Source organism: Pseudonaja textilis, chromosome 1 (genome assembly GCF_049901715.1).
Source record: "Pseudonaja textilis isolate UNSWEBS1 chromosome 1, rPseTex1.2, whole genome shotgun sequence".
NCBI lineage: Eukaryota > Metazoa > Chordata > Lepidosauria > Squamata > Elapidae > Pseudonaja > Pseudonaja textilis.
This window is the reverse complement of record NC_141990.1, coordinates 256,340,435-256,363,388: the sequence shown is the minus strand read 5'-3', so window position 1 is coordinate 256,363,388 and position 22,954 is coordinate 256,340,435. Positions and strand designations below refer to the sequence as shown.

General features: G+C 36.9%; 1 protein-coding gene across 1 annotated transcript; it reads left to right on the top strand.

Moving 5' to 3' along the window:
• The first annotated feature begins 171 nt into the window (after positions 1-171).
• COMMD9 (COMM domain containing 9) lies at positions 172-16,365 on the top strand. The gene is made up of 6 exons (XM_026707251.2): positions 172-263; positions 1,087-1,212; positions 2,138-2,277; positions 5,155-5,189; positions 12,813-12,916; positions 15,474-16,365. Exons 1-6 carry the CDS (start codon positions 213-215, stop codon positions 15,612-15,614), a joined length of 597 nt encoding a protein of 198 aa, XP_026563036.1. The 5' UTR covers positions 172-212; the 3' UTR covers positions 15,615-16,365.
• Positions 16,366-22,954: the final 6,589 nt, after the last annotated feature.

The window sequence follows — 22,954 nt, the reverse complement described above, 5'->3', positions numbered from 1 at the left end:
CAGTTCAGTCAGTGAGAGGGCACTAGCACGTCGTCTCCTTCCTCGAATTGCACTGCAAACTCAATTCATTCATCCAGCAGCTTTAAGTCACTTTCTAATCTAAGCCACTTAGTATTAAACTACAACTCCCAGACTGCAAAGCAACCTCAGACCTTGCCACGTGACCTCTTCTTCCAATGATATTTCGTATCTAATCACATGGGAAGGGAAATATGGCTGCATTGGATAGGGAAGTGTTTGCTTCGCTTCAGTTCTTACTGAAAGTAAGTGTGTGCTTATTTTAATATGGGGAAAGCAGGATGCCGCGGAACAGCGATCAGCTGCAGTCGTTTTGCTCTAAAACACATTTAAGTGGCAGGGCACAGAAATGCTCATGCTTATGATTTGTATCCGTGCTTATTGTTAACAAAGTAATGTCTAGTTTTAATCCCCCTTTCACAGTTGTCAGGTGAGACAGGGACCTGGGTATAAAAGAAAGCACTTTCCCTTCTTTTAGGCATTTATAAATCTACACTCAAAACGTTCCGTCAATAGCTAACACATTAATTAAAAATATAACAGGTTTTCATCGGACTTATTATCTAAACGCCATGAGACAAATAATGAGGAACAAGGCAAAAGCAAACCTGGTCCTTTTTCCTCTCCAACATCCAATTTTCCCCTCCCTTCAAAAAATATTATTTGTTCACTCTTCCAGTTAAGAACTACAAATTTATTATATCCAAATACAAGTTACTAGATGCTTCAGGATGCATCAATATGTTATACATCATCACCCTTTGTGTAGGTTAAGATTTTTGACAGCTGACTGCATCTCCGCTCTTCCTATACCATTTCTTAGATGCACTATTTCTAGTTTATTCTTCTTTGCCTTGGCTTTTTCGTATTACTCTTATTTGTATCTTCTATTCTTGATCACAGTGTTTCAGAAAGAAAGCTCTAGATTCAAAACCTTACAAAGTTCAATTCTTTTTTCTTCTATTTCATATGAAGGAGCTGATGTGGCTACGCATTTAGGTTTCTAGTACTTGCTGCACTATTTTTTTGTGTGTGTGAAGGATCACTATTTGTTTCTCTCCTTCAAAGGCTCCTTCAAAGAATGTTGTTCGGCAGTTATGCCAAGAGTGCTTTTCTAGTTCAGGAATTATATCTGAAAAGCTCACTGAAAGTACCTGTTCCAATCTCTCAGTAACTCCCAATGAAGCAAATCAGGTAAGATGCTGAAATACGTTCAAGATTCTATGAATACTTAAGGGTACAGAGTATTATACAGAAAAAAAGCATTTGTTTACAGTATTTGTTTCAGTACTTCTGAAGTAAATGAGAAGCACCCCAAGTTAAATAACAATAACAACAACAACAATAATAATTTCATTACAGTGCAGTTCTCTGACATAGTGTATTTCTGCCACTTCTGAGGTTGTTCAGCTTCCAGTAGCCCTGCAGGCCCATGCCCTGGTTGCTCAGCTGTGGGACCCATGGCCTGTAGCCCACTTGTCAACAGATGCCCAAGTTCCCCAACATTCAACGCAGTCCTTGTTAACCCGGGCGATGACTGAGCTGGTATAGGCTTTATTTGGTTGTGTTTCACCATGATTCATTGCATGGGTTGTTGGGTGCACTCAGTTCTGCTCCTCGGCTGAGACCTCTCTGGCATGGTTGGACCTGCTGGTATTTTGCACTACCACCAGCACAGCTCTCAGCTTCATTGGAGCAGTTAAGCCCCCCGCCATGTCAAGGTAGCACCCCGTGCTGTACCTAAAGACCTAGGCAAGCACTTAAAAACAATTGGCGCTGACAAAATCACCATTAGTCAGCTGCAGAAGGCCACCTTACTGGGATCTGCTCGCATAATCTGCCGATACATCAAGCAGTCCTAAACACTTGTGAAGTGTTTGACTAGTGATTTGTGATACAAAACCCAGCATAGTTATCTCATTTGCTGTGTATACTGTCATTTTTGTGTAAAATAATAATAAAGCAAGGATAAAGAATAAAAGCCTAGTAGGGAACTGGACAGACATAGATTATATAAATTGATGTGTTTTGTTTCTTTAAAAAATGCATATAAGGCAAAAGAAGAAATGTTTTCTTAAATGCAATATGAAACCCTTTATCTCTGTCATTTTTCTTGCAGTTAATCCAGTCTTTGCATAGCCTTACAAGGCACATTGTTTACCATGGCCTAACGTCGCAAGAAGAAATTCTGCCTCTCTTTCCAGAAGGATTTCACCAGAATCTTAAAAATCTTGTAACCAAGATAATCTTGGAAAATGTGTATGATTCAGGTTTATAACTTTGGACACAAACAAAGTTCAGTTTGAGGTTCATGATAGACCATGACTTTAAAAAGTTAACTGAGATTTGATTGGTTAAGCAATTGTTATGGCATCTCTGGAAAATGAAAACAAGTAAAAACATCCCTTACTGATTTTTAACAGTCTGAGCTGAAGTTTATTTATTTATTTATTTATTTATTTAGATTTGTCAATTGCTTACAAGATAATAGGTATAAGTATAAACATAGTTATGAATACATGAAATGGATACATATAAGAAAAATAAAAAGAATCAATAGGACAGGGACGGTAGGCACTTTGGTGCGCTTATGCATGCCCCCTACAGACCTCTTAGGAAAGGGGTGAGGTCAATAGTAGACAGTCTAAGGTTAAAGTTTTTGGGGTTTGGGGAAGAAACCATGGAGTCAGGTAGAGTATTCCAGACATTGACCACTCTGTTGCTGAAGTCATATTTCCTGCAATCAAGTTTGGTGCAGTTAACCTTGAGTTTGTATCTATTGTGTGCTCTTGTATTGTTATGGTTGCAATGTATGATTTTATATACTCTACTTAGATCGGACCGAAGGCAGAGTAGTTCTAGGTTTTCTAGGTCTAGAATTTCAAGTCTGGTGGCATAAGGTATTCTGCAACAAGTAGAGCAATAGAGAACTCTTCTTGTGAAATATTTCTGGACTTTCTCAACTGTGCTAATATCAGATACGTAATGTGGGTTCCAGACTGATGAGCTGTATTCGAGTATTGGTCTAGCAAATGTTTTGTATGCTCTAGTTAGTAGTGTGATATTCCCAGAGAAAAAGCTACGTAAGATTAGGTTAACAACTCTTAATGCCTTTTTGGCTATGTAGTTTCAGTGGGCTCTAGCACTTAGATCATTAGAGATGGGTACTCCAAGGTCCCTGACAGACTATGGATCATCAACAAGGTCTTGACTATTCAGCTTGTATTTTATTTTCTGATTTTTTTTGCCAACATGTAAGACAGAGCATTTATTTGTTGAGATTTGAAGTTGCCATTTGTTTAACCATTCTGATACATAATCGAGGTCTTTTTGAAGGGTAGCAGTATTTGTGGTGTTGAATAGCTTCACATCATCAGTGAAGAGAACACAGTTGCTCTTAATATGGTCACAGAGGTCATTTATGTAGAGTATGAAGAGAGTTGGTCCTAGAACACTGCCTTGGGGGACACCACTGTTGACAGGTACAGAATTTGATAGGACGCTCCCAATTTTGACCATTTGTTGTCTGTTTGACAGGAATGCTTCTATCCAGTTATGCAGGTGTCCAGAGATACCATAAGATTTTAGTTTTAGGAGTAGTTTGTCGTGTACCACAAACTAAGAGTTGCAGATTACAGGATAGCATTTTTCTGAAACCAAATTGTTTATTAGAGAGTAGGTTGTTTGTCTCTAAGTGGAAGATAATGGATTGGTTAATAATTGATTCCATGACTTTACAGGTGATGCAGCATAAAAAGATTGGTCTGTAATTTTCAACTAGGCTGGGGTCCCCCTTTTTGAAGATGGGGATGACCTTGGCTTGTGACCATAGGAGCAAGGAGCTGGTCCTGAAAGATTTTTCAAAGATAATGCTTAGAGGTTTGGCTATGGCAGTGGATAGCTTTTTTAAGAAGTAGGCACATATTCCATCTGGTCCAATAGATAGAGATGGTTTTAGATTGTGTAGTGCTTTTTCAACATTGTCTTCTGTAAAATTGATATGTATTAGATCATTGAAGTTGTCTGTGGTTTGACTAAGAAATCCTGGCATGATCCATTGCTGTTTACAATACTGAGCCAAAGAATGTGTTAAAGAGGTTGGCTTTAATGGTGTCATCATTGCAGTCTTTACCATTAGGTCCTTTCGGGGGTGGGATGGACCTTTAGTCTTTTAGTTTGTTGTTTACAGAATTGTAGGTTTTCCTCTTGTTTAATGTGATAATTGGTGCATCCAGTCTTTACCTGGTGGCATAAATTTTTGTATCGGCCTTTCGCAACATGACCAGATTTGTTTTTCTGCCAAAGCAATCTCTTTTTTGATTGAAGCTTCCTTATTGTTATGGGTAATCTGTTTTTTCTGGTTTTGGGAGTTGTTATTGGTACATATAGTTTGATGACTCTTTTAACTTCAAGTAAAAATATGTTGTAAACAGACAAATCTCATGCTTGTAACTCTGAATTATGACTTGACTAGTTGCTACACAACTGTTTAGGCCAGAGCTGTCACACTCGCGGCCTGTGGGTCAGATGTGTCATATGCTGGCCACGCCCACATCCGGTTTAGCAAAGGAGAAAAAAGTCCCAATACATTATGTAATGCCACTGTGACACCACAAGTTTGACCCTTGATCTAGACCCATGGTGTCAAAAAGCAGCCAATGTTTGCAGCAAGCACAGTTTATTATAAGATTCTATATTTCTCGAATTAAGGTCATGTAGCCATGCTTGAGCAACTGGATATGATTTTTATAGTAAATTGGCCATAGTTATTTAGATTTCATGCCGTTGCCAAGTTGCCCTTCCTTTCTGAGTGATTGTTTGTCACAGCATAACCCTGATTTCTCAGCTACAATATTGCACTGCTAGATGAAGGCAGATAAAAGCAACTTGTCACTCTCAATGAACAAGAGACATTTGCAATTACTGAGCAAAAGAAATAATCTTGCAGACCGTCAGCTGTTGAAACTGTAAGTGTCACTGAACTCCAATATGCATTAGATTCTTTCAGACTTCCTGGCCACAAAAACGTAGTTTGTGGAGTGAAAACAGTTTTGTGGAATCTGTTGCTGCTTTCTGTTACTATTTTGCCTTGCAAAGACAATTATATTTTTTAAATATTTTCTTTCTTCTTTTTAGTGCCGCCTGGAGAAATGAAGCACAAGCTAGTCAAAGTGAGTAGCAGGATATGTGTTGGGATAATTGCTATATATAATATTGCACTTACATAATATAGCTTGTCTGCATTTAATTTCACACATTTGAGTTTAGGGCTAATTCACATAAAGCATGTGTCTAGCATAGAAATTGCTTCATAGATTATGTCTGAAGCAAGCCTCAACCTCTCTTGCTTTTGGAAGAGTCATGGATTCTTGTAGTATTTCTTCCAGTGTTATTATGCCCAACACAGAAATGAATAAGAGATATTAAATCAAATAAATGAAAGACATAAAATAAGAAAATGAAGCAAACGTACACCATTACAATTTACTATATACTACTTCATACCAACACTGTTCACTGTGCTGCTCCACATCTGTCTTGCAAACCATATTTATTTTCATTACATTAATACACCACCTCATGTATTGCTTTTTTTTCCTCTTTACATTCTCTTCTTTCTCTTGATTTCATTCCATCCATTCTGCTATTTAGTCCCATTCAATATATGAAACAGATCATCTCAGTGTATTTATTTATATATTCATTTAGCATCCATTCACTTTTGATCATATTCTTGTTTTACCATATCCACTTATTAAATGTCCCAATTTCCACTGCATCCATTTTTTTTTCTAAAATACCCAACTCTCACCTAACAAAGTAGACAGAAGCATGCTGTTATACTCTGCCATTCTGGCTTATTGCAATGTTCATTCCTTGGAATAGACCATATACTACCCATTATCAGCATTTGCTGTTCTTAAATTATTTCTGTCCACTTCCCTTTCTTTAATAAATATCTTAGCAAGAGCCATAGATTCATCAATTTGCTCAGTTTTTACCTTTTATTATGCAATCACTTCTTCCTTTTTCCCTGTAAGATTCAACCATCTTTGTTTTTTGATGCATTAATTTTCACTCTGCATTACATCATATAGCCTATTGTTTCCTACAGATCATTTAGTTTCACCATACAAGGTAGTGGTAGTATACAAAAATATGTGCATGTTCATGTCTCTTAATCAACACACTCCTATATTTGTACAAGCGTTCCTTATATATTTATCCAAAAATGCATTAAACAACCAAGGGGACATCAAATATTCTTATCTTAATCCTTGTTCATTGTTGAATCATTTTGAAGCATTCCATTTATTCTCATGCACGCTTTATTTCCATTAGGTGTTGCTCTGGCTACATGCAGCAATCAACCTTCAGTTCCATTTTCAGCCAAATATTTGATAATACAAGTTTATACATATTATCACACACTTGGACCAAATCCATAAACACAGTAAGATTTTATTTCTCTTACTGATGCATTTCCCAATGGTTTTTCTCACATCATACACTTCTCAATAATAAATGGGACTGACAAATGTGCTGGAAATATTTCTCCATGAGCCAAAGCTTGATAAAGGGTTTTCTATATTTAGTAGGAGTGAGAACTCTCATTACTAAACCATTGTTGGCTTATCAAAGTTTTTTTTTTATTTCTTACTATGCATTAAAATGATATTAGTATTAAAATGACATTGAATTTCTTGCATTATTGTGTAACTTCTCCTGCCTAATTCTTGTAGATGGCAATACATTGATAATGCAGGAAAATGCATTATTTAAAGTGGATATGTCTTTAATATCACACTTTTGTTAAACAAGAAATGAAATGCATTGTTTCCTACAAGGAAGTTACTTTTTACAAAATGTGCTGCTTTATGAATGTCAATATTAATAGAGAGCTACTATGTTTTTTGAATTAGGGATTTGGATTCTTGGTTCATATTGTACATTTCCAAACCCAGGAAAATTGCACTGAATTATACAATGTCAGTTCAATAATATCTAGAAAAATCAATGTTTGACTGCCAGTATATAATGACTGATAGCTCCTTTGTTCAGATGTTCTGTATCTAAAAGCTTCTTCCCCAACTTTTATATTTTTTTCATTTCCTTCCTTCTCAACAGGATCCTTTTATATATTATTAAATATTGAATTGTGATGGTCTTTTGATCAAACTTTTTGACTACTGAATGGAACTGTGGCATGGTGTGCTAATAATCATTTGCAAGAAGGGCATAAAAACTGATGGGGAAAACAGTTTAAATTAACAAGTGAGTCGTGAATTGAGGCATGCATGAAACCGAGAACAGTTTTGGTACAAATTCAGGAACAAGCTATAATTTCTAGAGAGTCTGCTGAACTGTTTGTGGTCAGTCATGGTTCTCCTAGGTTTGAAAGGAAACAAAACCTGGTAAATAGAGCAACCTGATCTGGGTTGATATTGCCATGTAAGCAAAGTGGCAGATTTCTGGGAGAAAATTATTAACTGAATATGACAATTATGATGAAATAAAATGCCAATGAATAGACTGGATATTTGTAATGCTTCTCCGGACAAGGAAAAAACTAGAGATTTCCCACAATGCTCCATACATTTACTCCTTGTGAGAAGGCGTGAATTTAAGAGTTCTGGGAGATGTGAGAATAGCCATCTTTTTGCTCAAATTATGGGGACATAAATTGAGGACTATCTGTATAAGAATCCTACCCATGGGAAAATGCTTTTGATTTGAATTCTCAACACGATAGGATGAGATGCTGAAGATTGGACGCTACAGAGAATGAGAAGAAACTAAAGATTACAAATGAAGGAAAATACTTTTGACTTATTAATACAGAATGGAGCAAAATATTTTATTGTTGGACATATTGAAGGATACTTTTGAATAATGGACCCATACGTTTATTTTAAGAATGTCTGCCTCTGTAGATAGACTGTGTTTAAAAGATGTTATGGGAGAGGAACATGTTGTACGGTTCTTGATCAGTCTCCAGTTTAAATTCTAATCAAGTTCATTTTCTACTCTGAAAATGAATTTAAAAAATAAATGAGATGAAAAAGATTCTACACTGGGCTTACAAACGAAATTAGCAAATATCTTAATAATTAAAAGAGGTATATAAATACCAAATCTAGAGTATTGAATAGTTTTCCTGTTGTAAAAGGGACAAAAAAGTGAACAGAACTTAAGTTGTAGGACATTTGAAGGGATTAAAGATTAAGATTGTTAAAAATAAAAGGAAGGGATATAAAGTTGGTTTATTTCATCAAGGTTAAAATAGATGTGTTGCTATGTTTGGTAATTCTAAATGGATTTTAGCTGATCAGCACTAAAATGGTGAAGCTTCAAGGATTTGTTAATAGATAACAGATGGTATATGGGAAGAAGGGAAAATTTGATCTGTTTTAAGAGAAAGTGATAAATTACTAAAATTGTTTATAGTTATGAGCAGAGGTGATATTCAGCAGGTTCTGACCAACTGGAGAACCAGTAGTGGAAATTTTGAGTAGTTTGGAGAACCGGCAATACCACCTCTGATTGGAGATTTTACAGTGTCCTTCTACTGCCACGCTCACCAAGCCACACCCACAGAACTGGTAGTAAAAAAATTTGAATCCCACCACTGGTTATGAGGAAGGGGGGCATAATTTCTTTATATATTTCTTTTCTTTTTCTTTACAGTCCTCTTATCTTTTCTTTGTTTTTATTTCTACACTTTATTTTTTATTTTTATTCTTTCATTTTGTATTAGTTTTTATCTGTGTAATTGCAATTTTTAATAACAAACACACAAACATACACGTTACATGAATATACAGTGAGAATATTTAGACAATATTTGCCAAATAAATATTTGCCAAACTAAGATGAACAAACATACGAAACATCTCACAGAAAAAGGAGAAGCTGTTCTTTAGTAAAGAAAGATTTAAGATGCTTCACTTTGATAAATAAATAAGTGAAATGTGGTTATAAGTCAATTGTAGTGCAATACAATAAGATATGTTCTGAGGGCAAACAGGACAAAATCACTACTAAGAAGAATTAATTATTTTTAGCTGGTTTTCTAATGTAAAGCTGTACATATTTATTTAAATGTGTGAGAGAGACAAAAAGGCCTGGTGAATATAGGAAGGAAAAAAAGTATTTCTGCCTCCTATCCCCTCATCCTCTCCCTACCCCTTGAGAATACTTAATGGATAAGAGAGAAAAAAATTCTATCCACTTTCTCCATGTTTTGAGAACAAAAATTTGGATCTTCAGCACAATTGATGGTTTCTCCAGCCATTGCATGAGACGTTTATGACAAGATTATTCTAGGCAATGGTCATTAGCTTTAAATGGAGATTAGATATTAGACTTTTGTAATTGTAATGCATAACAATTTCGCAAACAAACATTGCATATACATTTATACAACCCCATTCTTAGAAGATTCAGTTTTAACTATAGGTGTACGAAATGTTTCAAATTCTAAATTCTTTGAGCTGGAGATGATATTTGTTTGAATTGCCTCTTTTCACCTTATTGGAAGTGTTTGAAATACGAAAACACCTCAGTTCTGAGCTTGAAATGAGGTCATTGAAAGGTCTGAATACTTCTGAAATGGCTGGGAAATTGTTTTGAACTTAAATTGGGACATTTTGAGCCCGAAACATTTTGATTTTGAACTGCTTTACACACCTGTCATTTGAAGTATACTTGTTTGGAAGCAAGTCAGGTTGAGGTGAATTGGATTTCTTTGCAGTGAATATATATATAAGGTGATATTCTGAAGGAATATATGGAATTTCTTGCACTGTAAGCATCTAGGCTATTGCTGGGGGATTTTCTTTGCACCTTGACTTCATTAGTTCTAGTCTGCTACAAATAAGGTCAGGAGCATCTTCCAGAGTCATCCATCAAATGGAACTGTCCCTGGGGCTCTAACAAATAGATGAAGCATCCGAAGGTTGCTATCCTATACACATGCCATGCATCGGCATGTTTTTGTTTGCAGGCACCAAAACTGCAGTTGTGTTCTTTTCATTAATTGGTTTTTGTAACCGTCTTGATCTTTAGTTGCCAAGTGAACTGATGGTTGCTCCCTCTTTCTCAGGAAGCTAGAAGCTAGAAGTGGAGCTAGAAGTAGTTTTTATGTGTGAACTAGATTACAGATTAATTAAACCAGACTTGGGTGGAGGAAGATGGATGGATGAAGAATGCAATCCTGCTGTGAAATTTATAGTCTCTTTTTAAAGATTCTCTGATGTGACATTCATAACACTTGGAAATGTTACCATCAGGATTATTTCTAGGTTCTGCACAGGTGTAGAGTTTTGTAATCCTTGTAGAATTTGGAATGGCAATTATCTTATTAGAAAGCTAGGTTTCTAATTAGACTTAAATGAATCTTAGTTGAATTAAAACAAATCAGGGTAGGGCTTTGCAGGAAATTAACAAACAGAATGTTTACCACAATCTAACCCTTATTTCTTAGAGTTAGACCACAGCTGCGTTCTGATGTGCTTTGCTTCTGGTCATACTTGTAGTCCATTATTCTTTTTCTGACATGTAAAGATCCAATCAAAATGAATGACTGGGTCTAGGTTCTCCCATTCCTCTGGGGACAAACAGTAATGAGTTGAATTCTTGTTGTTGTTTTAAACATGTCAAAAGGGAAGGTTTATCTAAACTTTGAGCCTTTTGTGACAAATTGAACTGCCCTTAGTTCAGCCTTTTTTTAATAACTTGTCAGTCTTGTCAGAATTATGAGGCAGTATCCTTTCTGAGGCAACAAGCCCTTGTACTATATAGTGATCAATACAGAGAAAACAATCTTAAGTTTTTGAAACAAATAACAAATATTTAGAAATTGGCTCTATACCAATAAAAAAAATTAAAAAAAGTTGATAATCTAAACAAAAATGTTAACCTGTTCAGGGCTGAATATGGATTTTGCATCAGAATTAAGAAAGAATTCTGTAATTAGAATCAATAAAATAAGTAAAAATGAATGGGAACTGCAATATAAAGTGCATTCATTGGCCTATTCACAGTAAAAATACAGTATTCCATTATTACTGAGCCAGTATACATAGTTTTAATTGAACAGTTTTCTTTCTTCCTTTCCTTTCCTTTCCTTTCCTTTCCTTTCCTTTCCTTTCCTTTCCTTTCCTTTCCTTTCCTTTCCTTTCCTTTCCTTCCCCTTCCCCTTCCCCTTTCCCTTTCCTTTTCCCTTTCCCTTTCCCTTTCCCTTTCTCTCCCTCCCTCCTTCCTTCCTGCCTGCCTGCCTGCTTGCCTTCCCCCACCTGCCCCACCCCCCTCTCTCTCTTTCTCTCTTCCATGCATTCAGAAAATTCTTGGCTGGGTTGAAGAAAGGGCAAAAGAGTCACAATATATATGGTACAGAGCCACAGAAGAAGACAAATATAACTTTCCAGAAATGGAAAGAGAAAATAGCAAGTTACATTTCTTTATTCTAGATTCTCCCCCCTTATATTTGTTTTCTAGAGCCATAATGGGGGGGGGGGAAATGCTGTTTTAACAAGTTTTCGGTTCTCCCTAGAATATAGATAGTCTATAACATGAGTTGTCAGCCTGGTGTCTAAATTTTGTTAGACTACACCTCCCCCAGTTCTTTGTCATTGGTTAATGGGAATTGGATTGAAACCCAGAAAGGCACCTTAGTAAGTAATTTATCTTATTACAAGTAGTAGGATACAAAATCTAAAAAATTGTACTTTGTAAATAATAGTTTGTATCTTTGACATCCATCCTTGCATAATATTGTGTGCCACTCTACATACGATAGTAGAAAAACAGTTGGAGCAGTATGATTGTGCAATGAATCTGTCTTATATTGAACGAAGCTATTGATCTGCCGTTCTTTATTTAGTAATATATACTGTCATATCTAGCAGCTTTCAAGATTTCTGGCAAGGATTTTTTCTAATTCTTTAACTGAAAATCCACTTAGGGAATGATAAATATGAGACTCCGTATGTATGGCTACCAATAAGTTGTCCAATTGGTTGAATTTTATCCACTTACCAACATTCTCTCTTGGGTTTAATGCAAACATTTTTCACATCACATTCGTAATAATTTTACCTGGAGGTATCAATTAAGACCTTGACCTTGTATATGTAGAAAATCCACTATGCCCACTGAGAAATAGACCGGATCAAACTTGCCAAAGCCCTCTGCTTGTTTTGGACTTTTAGTATGGACAGTAGCTGTTGATTATGGGTTTTTCAGGTGAATATATTTATAAGTGATAAATTGAGAAAAGTTGTGTTCTGCTATTGAGCTGAATAAGCTAATAAGCTGAAAATATGCTTATTTTCATGAAGCATATTAATGTAAGTGCTTGACTTCTACAAAAAGTTGGTGAACTTCAGCTTTCATCCGGGTAAATCTTTGAAGAATGCTGGAATTGTTTAGCAAACCTGGTGGTAGTTGATGGTGATTTCCAAAAACAGAAGTGTGTTGAGAGATAGTTTAGACTTGAGTGTATTAGCAATAGCAATAGCACTTAGACTTATATACCACTTTACAGTGCTTTACAGCTTTCTCTAATTGGTTTACAGACTCAACATTTTGCCCCCAACAATCTGGGTCCTCATTTTAACCACCTCAGAAGGATGGAAGGCTGAGTCAATCTTGAGCCTGGTAGATTTGAACTGCCAAATTGCAGACAGCTGGCAGTCAGCAGAAGTAGCCTGCAGTACTACATTCTAACCACTGTGCCACTCTTTTTCAGTGTATTCATTCACTGATTCCATTCCATGTCCTTTCAATTTCAGTTTCCCTCCCAAGGCTAGTAGATATGGATTGGAGAGTAGACATTAAGACATCTTCAGACAATATCAGCAAAATGGCTATTCCTACCTGCCTGCTACAACTTAAGGTATTGTCAAATGCATTTTCATGCACTGTTATTTGTTTGTTCTTAAAAAGAGATATAGTTTTTCCTCTCCTATGCATGAATACATACATACGTACGTACGTACGTACGTACATACATACACACACACACACACACACACACAACATTTTAGATGATAGTATTTTATGAATAAATAGCACAGAGCAAATTAAACCAGTCTCAGAGCACTGCCCATGACCGTGTGCCACGCATTCAGTGTATAAAGAGGTTTTATGTATATATGTATTTATGTAATGTTTGTTTATATATTTAATTTACTTGCTGCCTGTTTCATTTCATAACTCCTCTGGGTGGCTTACAGCATTAAAAGCATTACAAACATAACTGGTAAATATTTGTAAAACAATAAAACTGGAAATTACAATCAAAAATAGAATTATTGTAAAAGATGAGGAAGAAAGGAGCAAGATGCACAAGTGAGGGAGGAGGGATTGCTTGTGTTAGTTGATTTTCCTGTGTGTCAGTTCTCATACCACAAACATCTACAAAATGTGGCTATCAGTTTTGCAGCCAATGCATAAATTGTGTGTATATAAGTCAGGTCTTGCATAACTTGAAGATGTGTAATAATCATCAGCCTTATCTCATTATGCAGGCATTAAATCTCTGGTTGATTGCTATAAGTAAAATCTGTTCTAATGACTGTCAACTAGTGCCTGGAATTTAAATTTTGTGGAAAGTTTATGAGGCCAAATCTCCATTTGTATGCTGTTTTTCCCATTGAAATTATTCCCTAAGGAGACAGGGGAAATATGATAATGGTGGCCACTTAGGTAGGTTGCATGGAGAACTTGCATAAGCTGCATGAAGGTGCAAATTGCATAAATGTTTGTTAAGATTTGTGAGTGAAGTTAGGTTCCATGAAGATCTGTGTCATGCACCTATTAAGTCATAAATGCCTTAATAAATGTCTGAATTCTAAAACTGATCTGTGGATGGAACAGTGTAGCCTCGGCCAAGCTATAATACACCAATGGGAAGACTGCTTCTCTGCTTGTATACTGTGTAGGGCAGTGATAACATTATAATTTCCTTGGGCTGTTTTTCATTTCCTCTGGTTAATTTCCAGTTGACACTAAAAATTTTTGCAAAGCCCACATGACCAGAGGAAGGGGCAGCAAGTGAAAAAAATAGTATGTCTGAAGTGGTTTTGTCATTCAAGTAGTCCTTGAGTTCACAACCACATATAAGAACTGGAAAACTTATCATTAAGTGAGGCACTTAACCACACACCTGATTTTACAACTTTTTTTGGCATGATCATTAAGCGAAACGCTGTGGTTACTCGGTGAGACATCATGTGACCTTCACTTACAATCTTCCCTGCTGGCTTACCCACTGACTTTGCTTGTTGGAAAAGGGCTGAGAAGATCACAAATGTCAACCATATGACTGCAGGATGCTGTAACCATAGCAACATATGCCAAGCAATAGCAGTAGCACTTATATACCTCTCTGTAGTGATTTACAGCCCTTTTAAAGCAGTTTATAGAGTCAGCATATTGCCCCCAACAATCTAGCTCTTCCTTTTACTGACCTCAGAAGGATGGAAGGCTTTGAGCCCTGTCAGGATCGAATTTCAGGTTGTGGGGAGAGTTAGTCTGCAATACTACATTCTAACTACTGCACTAACAGGGCACCAAATCACAATCGTATAACTGCAGGGATGCTGCAGTGGTAGTAAGTGTGAGGATGGATCATAAGTTACTTTTTTCAGTACCATCATAAGTTTGAATAATCACTAAATAATTGTTAAGCAAGAACTATCTGTAGTATCTTCAGAAAACATAAATAAACCAAAAAGCTAGGTTTCCTACGTGGTAACAATGCAAAAAAAATAAATCCATATTCTAGCTTCATCTTCAACCTTCCTGTTAATCTGGAAGTTCTCAAATGGTGATTGTACTCATGTCAGATTTCATCTCATCTTGTTCACTCTGTGGTCATTGAAAATACTGTATTCAGCAAATCCTTTAATGTGGTTACTATATCACTCAAGTCTTAACAAGGTTTAAGTTAATTGCTCTAAATGCTAACTTAAATCAATAGGATTTTAGATAGGAATGGGACTTTTCACATTGATTTCAGTGGTATATGTGTCACCAAGGCAGGATCAATCATACTGTTTACGTATTACCATCCCTATGATTATGACTTATGAAGAAGCACTTACTCAATGATTAATAGCTACTGCAAAGACACTGTTTTGCATTACAATGAAACCACATTCAGACAAAACCAGAATATATATGGCAGCCTGACAAGGAAAGAGAAACCAGCTGTTTGGCTTCTTCTAAGAAACTTGTCTAGCTTTTTTGAATCAGGATTAGATTAAATCAAAATGAAGGGAGAAGGAGCAGTAAGTGAAGACAAAAACCCTTGAGCTTGTTAAACTACACCCCAGAACCATATATCCAATTTGTTTTTGAAGAATAGGCAATAATGAAGAAGTCATATGTGCCTCGAGGGTAGATTGCTTTTATATTTAGGGTGACTAAAAACTCTGGTTTTCTTTCAGATTCAAGATGATGCTGGCTTGTGTGGAAATGACTTTGCAACATCTGCATTAACAGTAGAGCTGAATAAACAAACATTGGACACTATGCTGGATGGTCTAGGGAGGATTCGGGATCAGCTTTCGACGATTGCAAATAAATAATACTCTTAAAGTAAAAAAAACCCGCATCATCCATTTGTATGCATAAAAGTATTTTCTTTCGAACTCAAATATGATATTTCATATGGATTCATTTAGCCGTTCTATTTTGTTTCACCCCCTCAAGGGCTAAACACAGTTTTAATAATCTAGATATTCTCAAAGAAGATTGTATTTTGGGAGTGCTGCCTAAGATAAGCTTATAATGTCACTCAGGCCCTCAGTTTGCATCTATTGCTACAGAAGTTCATAACTGTGGTTAATAGGAAAGTTTTAACAAGAAAAAGAAGCAGCCAGTGAAGCAGATTATTTCCCTGGATTAAAATTGTACTATTAGAAACACAAATGCAGCTAATTGACCAGTTTCCAATTCACACATACTTTTGAAAAGGGTGTGCTGAAGAGCATGTCATCAGAGACATTTCATCTTCACTGATGCATCATTTTTGACATAGGACAATTGTGGGGCAGTGTCTTGTCATTGCAGAATGTCATTTTTCAATAAGCCTATTCTTGTTTAATGCCAAATAACTCCAAACTTTGTAATAGCAAAAAAGGAGAAGGAGAAAGAGAAAGAGAAGGAGAAGAAGAAGAGGAAGAAGAAGAAGAAGAGTCATTTCATACTGACTTTTAACAGGAAATGAGTGTCGTTGCAATTTGGTTATACTAAATAAGATTCCTAATAGCAATTCTAGGTGTCATTGCAGCCTATATGAAATATTAAGATTTCATTAAAATACATACCTTCTAACAACTGAACGTCATCTATTTTCATTTATTTTAAGCAAATTATTTTTCTCTCCTAGGTGCCATGAGACTAGATCTGTTTTCCGTTTTTTGTTTTATTAAGCCTTAAGGTTAATGTTATGTTCCCTCAGTATTCTCAATTATCCAATTTTATGCTGTGATATTTTTCTTTATGTTACTTTATTCTTTTTCCCATATTTTTCCTTGCATGCATGAAGTGGATGTACCTTCGGTTATCTTTTCTCTTTTTCCTAAGATGATTTCACTGGACACTCATATGGTGATATCAGTGGAGAATACCTGGCTAGTTTCCATTCTGGTATCTTTCAGATGTGATCCTACTTACCTGAACTTTTCCCAATTTGGTGCCTTAGAAAAATCTGGAAAGACACTTGGAGGCATTTGGATGGTAGGATTGAAGTTAGCAAGGCAGGAACCAGCACAGTTTGGTCCAGTCAGATCTGTCAGAGTAGGGGACTTCCAGTCTAAAGAATGGAATAGTTTGTTGATTCAAACAGATGAGAAGAAAAGGCTTATGATTTAAATTCCAAATCTGAATCAAAAAGGGTTTTAATTTCTGATTTTCAGTAGGTAGATGTTCTGCATATGGCTTTTTTCTTATCAAAATAAAGCAATGTACCTAGAACTATCAAGTTTGTGAGCCTTTTACACTTCCCGATTCTTCAATGCAGAATTAAGTTTCCAGAAAAGTAGAGGTATAATCATGCCTCCCCTGAGGTTTGAATTGGTAGCAGAATTGATAAATTTGGGATCATCAGGAATTGGAACTGGAGCATTAAATTCAACGTCCATTGGACATAGCTCCCACTGATTTCAATGATAAATCAGGAGGAGCTGTAGTGGCACGGTGGTTAGAATGCAGTCCTGCAGGCTAACTCGCTCACTCAAGGAGTTGGATTCTGAGGGGCTCAAGGTTGACTCAGCCTTCCATTCTTCCAAAGTTGGTAAAATAAGAACCCAGATCGTTGGGGGTAATATGCTGACCCTGTAAAGCACTTAGCACTGTAAAACACTGAAGCAGTATATAGTCTTAAGTGCTATTGCTATAAATCCTCCCAATTAGAAGCAATTAAGGTTGCCTCCCAGGAGTATATGGTTTGAAATAGTGGTGGGATTCAATTTTTTTTATTACCGGTTCTGTGGGCGTGGCTTGGTGGGCGTGGCAGGGGAAGGATACTGTAAAATCTCCAGTCAGAGGTAGTATTTGCCGGTTTTCTGAACTACTCAAAATTTCTACTACCGGTTCTCCAGAACTGGTCAGAACCTGCTGAATACCAACTTTGAAACAGCAACAAAAACACAAACATCTGTTTCTGGTTCGTGGTATATGATCAGGGACTGTATGCTAAAAGTAGGTTCTTTCCACTTCTCTGTAGGATGTTAATCCCTGGCAGAAGTCATTGTTTGTTCTTTCCTCTACAAAAGTCATTCTTAGCCCAATTGGTATAAACCATTTGTCCAATATTATTAGGTAAGGTAGAAGTTATCTTCCTTTATCCTTGATTATCACAGCTGGCCAGCTGTTGTGGGGTGGGTGACCTTGACTGGGGATAGTCTTCCATATGTTATCTCCTTTGTTTTTAACCATCAGAATGCTGGCAACATTATCCATTTTCTTGCCTTCCACTGAATCTTAAAAATATTGGTTCCATGCATTTTGATCACATAATGCTGAATCTCCTGATTTCTAGCACTTAAGCTGGCATTGTTGAAATGCTAAAATATTTCTTTCAGACTTGGAAAGGCAATTTCTCCCTGTCCAGTTACCATAGTGATCATCATACCTCTCATCCCAAAACAAAAATGTCTCTTATCAGTTCACATAAGTTGGGGGAGGGGAGCAGGAAGGTATATTGTTTGCATTTCCTTCTTTTTCTCCTGGGTTGTATACTAGTCCCTCTGTTTTAATGACTAATTGGTCCTAGCTTTTAAAAGGTATTCATATTTTTGTTAAAATATAGAAAAGTGAACAAAATGTATAAACATAACCAGAGATAGTGAACTGACATCCTGAAGTTAAACATGTGAATGAGATGTCTCCTTGCATTACACCATGATATCTTAATATTTTATTATTTAGTAATACTTTCCTCTAGCGTCCTAACACATCACGCATGTACTTCTCAATATTTGTAACTGTTGTATAAGTGAGGCTATGGAGAAAGAATGCTTGAAGACAATTATGTGGCAGATCTGAAGCCTGAATTGTTTTGTTGTTGTTGTTCCCAGTTTTTGACTATGATTTATCTTGTTGGGTCTAGCAGAAAATCATTTTACATACTATAGTGAGCTGCTTTACATAACATTAAATCATGGGTCCTTTTAATTCAGTCATCTCGGCAATAGTTCTCAAGATGTTGAGGCTAAATGCAAGTGTTTGCATGCAGGGCATAACCTTGACGGGTGTGATATTTGTTCTGCTAGAAATGAGCCAATGGAATGATCTGATCCTCTTCTTTGATGTTTACAACCGTGTACCTCTTAGTAGGAAGCCACAGTTGCTAAGTCTTAAGTGTTGAAAAGAAGGTATATGTTTCCCTGAAATGCTTTTTAAAAAATTCATACATTTTGCTGCCTTCAGCTGAAATCCTTCCCATTGGCATTCAGGACATTAATCCTATGCTATTAATTACCCTAATTTTCCTGCATCCTTCTCTCATTGAGGGCAGTTTTGTATATAAAATGGTTGGCTGATTTATTTTCTGTAAGGCCTTCTGAGGCTGGAATTGCTCGAGCTTTATTGAATAACCATCTCCCATTCCATGTAGCTTGATTAAGGTTTAATAATTCAGCTGCCAATCGGCTTGAAGCTTTCCAGCACCACGTTGCAGATTCTGACTACCAGACTGGCAAATTCCACTTCTCCCCAAGCCATGTGGCTGCTTTATATGCTATCTGTATCTTGAGGCAAATTTAGTGTTAGTTAATGATGCTACTATGTGGTGTTTATTTGGCATCTATTCAACTACTATTAAGCAAACTATACAAATGGGGAAGCTAACTTGATTGGTCTGAAGCTCTATACCAGTGAATCAGGTGGAGAATCGAGAAACCTGAACCCCTGGGGCAGAGTTTCTCAACCTTGAAAACTTTTAAGATGTGATGACTTCAACTCTCAGAATTCCCCAGACAGCATGCATGGAAGTTGAATTCAACACAGTTTAAAGTTGCCAAGGTTGAGAAACATTGCCTTGGAGGACATCTGCATTGATCTGACTCCAGAAATGCTCATTCAGAAGTGAATGATGTTCTTTTCTTTCAACAGCTTCCTCTGTAGGATGTTGTATATGTCTTCTCATACAGAAGTGGACAACATGGGCAGTGGTGGGATTCAAACTTTTTTTACTGTGGGCGTGGCTTGGTGGGCGTGGCAGGGGAAGGATACTGTAAAATCTCTAGAGGTGGTATTTGCTGTATCTCCGAGCTACTCCAAATTTCCGCTACCAGTTCTCCAGAACTGGTCAGAACCTGCTGAATATCACCTCTGAACCGCCTCCCGAGATTCCTGGATTACAGCTGCCATGATTCCTCACCTTAAGTTTTCTGGGGAAAGCAGGGGAATTGGAGTGCACTCACATCTGGAGGGCCATACGTTGTCCACCCCTGTTTTTATGGGATACTCGTATTTTTAAGGTTAAAAAAAAAGTGAAAGGAAACATTATCTAGTTCTGTAGAATTCATCCGCCTTATGTCCCCATGTTAGCCTTTGACCTAAAAATTATATACAAACCTGTATATAACCTCAATTATAGGAGTCTATTTTCTTAGGTGGAATTCTATCAGGAAAGAAAATATGTTTAATTATTAGTGCATTGGCATTTTTTTTTTTTTGCTCAAAACCACTAGTTTTCTTTAAAAAAAATATGTTAGGGGAAAAAATCTGGTTTGCTCCAGAGGTGGTATTCAGCAGGTTCTGACCAGTTCTGGAGAACAGGTAGCAGAAATTTTGAGTAGTTCGGAATACCACCTCTGACTGGCTCCACTCCCATCTATTCTCCGCCTCCCAAGTCCCAGCTGATCGCTGGGTTTTCTTTTGTTGCCCTGAACAAGACAACGGAGCTGGAAAGCAGGTTAGTGGGGTGGGGAGTGAATGGAGATTTTTCAGTATCCTTCCCCTGCCATGCACACCAAGCCATCCCACCCCACCAAGCCATGCCCACAGAACCAGTAGCAAAAAATTTTGAATCCCACCACTGCTTTGCTCTCTATTTATATATAGTAACTTTCCCTGCCAGTGTTGATGGGATGAGGCCATGGGTTTTTTCCTTGATAGTTCCTTTAATAGTATTGTTTTCTGCTGGACTGGCTGTTTGATGGTCTGTCTCCTTAGGAGTTCTTTGATTATGGTACCATTTTCTGTTTGATTGCTTGTCTGGAAAATTGTGAGAATCCAAGACCAAGCTAAATCCAAAAACCCTAGGGGTTTCCTGCAAGCTTGGCATTCAGACAAATCAGCCAACAGTAGACACATAGAGATAAATCACATTTACACACCATTCAGAAAAAAGAATAAAAAAGCTAAGGAAACAAAAAGACCAGAACATAACCTCTCCAGCAGCATACACTCAGATAAGCAGGGATTTACACCAGACAAATAAGAAATATTCTAATCAACAAGCCACCAAGGAGAAGCCATCCCCCAACACGGGGAGGGCAAGCTACTGTATATAAACAGAGAGCAAACCACATTCATTAGTGCTGTTGATGTTACCTAATCAGATAATGGGATGTCTGCAAGCAAATAAGCTCAGAGAGCACCAAGAATTCCACAATCTCAAAAATATCCCTGTAATGATAGAAACATGCAACAGTGAAGAAGTAATTTGGTATATGTTTTCATGAATCTGATCCATTCAGGGCGAATGGAAGTATTTAAGTTTGACATTAAATAGTTCAGAAGGGCCCTGGGTAGATAGAGACAGGCATGCTTTGATGAGAAACACCTCAGGCCTAAATTTTTGACATCTCCAAGCTGACAAATTCCTGTCTTAAAGCCAAGAATTGCAGATCTGGGAAACGCTGATGTCACAAACCACACTATCTTTGGGTGGGGGGAACTGCCATGAGTTAAGCACTGAAAATAAGTGAAACCAAAGTGGGCAGGATGAAAAGTAGAGACACCCATTTTTTCCCCATGTCTTCAAATAACACATTCTCCATCAATTCATTTTTTTCTTATCTTATCCATATGTTCAATCTGTCCATATGCAAACATTTAGTCTGCCTTTCTCACAGGCCTCACACATACACTTTCCTTCTAGTATTTCCTGAGTATCAGGTGCCATTTACAGAGGTCTGACTGTAGAACAATGACAAGATGGTCTTTCTTTAAAATACTCCCAACTGTTGTGATTTGCACTCAAGTCCTTGCTAGCAAGAGATAGGCAGGTATACTGTTTTTAGAAAAGATGTAAAGAGTTGCTTTGCAGTGAGATGGGCAGTAAACAAATTTAATAAATAAAAATAAAATAAATAACTTATCCTGAAGAGTTTCACCACAGGACTTCTGTCAGCATGCTGCTGTTTCCCATTTTCCAAAATGAAAAGTTTTTGTCTTAAAAAGGCAATGAGTCTTGCCATTGGTCAAGCAGAGAAGAGGGCTCAGAAAGGAAGAAAAAAGTCCAAGACTGAAACTAGAAGTGATGTAGAGAATCCATGAGAAAAGGCAATCCTCTTTTCTTTGAAAAAAAAAATCAATAGCAGCCACTATGTGATTATATGGTAGTTGGGAGAAGTATTTTTCTATGTGAAAGTATTCCCACAAGCTATACAGCTATTGATGTTAGGGAGGGAGAGAATATGACAGAACGCTTAATTTTTTTCATGTTCTGCTTTGTCAGCCCTTTCAAGAAAAAAGATTCTTCAAGAGTTTTTGGAACATCATTAATATAGGTTATAGTAAGGGGATCTTGGAAATCTGATTAGTGTTTTATCTCCCCCCCCCCCCTCTTTATACCGAAGAGAGTTAAGCTAGTCAGTTTAAACTGGTTTCTAATGTGTTCTTCTTGCCCTGGACTTAAATCATTTTTTGTAACTGCTGTTGCATAGTTTCTCCGGAGTCATCTTCATGGTTCTTTGCCTGCTTGTGCCCTTCCCAGAACCAGCTGGCTAGTAGCTGGGAGAAGGACACAAGTTAAATGTTTGTTGGATCTATCATGTTCTATATCTTATCTAGTTTGGTCTAAAATTAGAATAAGTCCATGCTTGACATTTTCATTGGCAAAAAAATCACTTTCATGTTAATTGACATCCCCACACCACCACTATATTTATTTTGGAGGGAGACTTTACTTCAGTTCTGTCTGGCTGTGAACCTGTCTATGATTAAATTTTGAGAAGGAAAGTTCATGTAATAAGTAACATAGCTACAAATCTGACAGATCTTTTCTTAGAATCTTGCAATACAATTACATCTCACTTGCTAGATATTCTCAGAGAAATGGATAAGCCAGATTGTGGAAGCTGTAGTTTTGCAAGTCGTGATCCATGTTTTTACCAGAAGATGGCCTCATTGCATTCCTCATTTTATTATAATTGTCTCAGAAAGTCTAGAAGTCAGGAAGGCAATAAAGCTG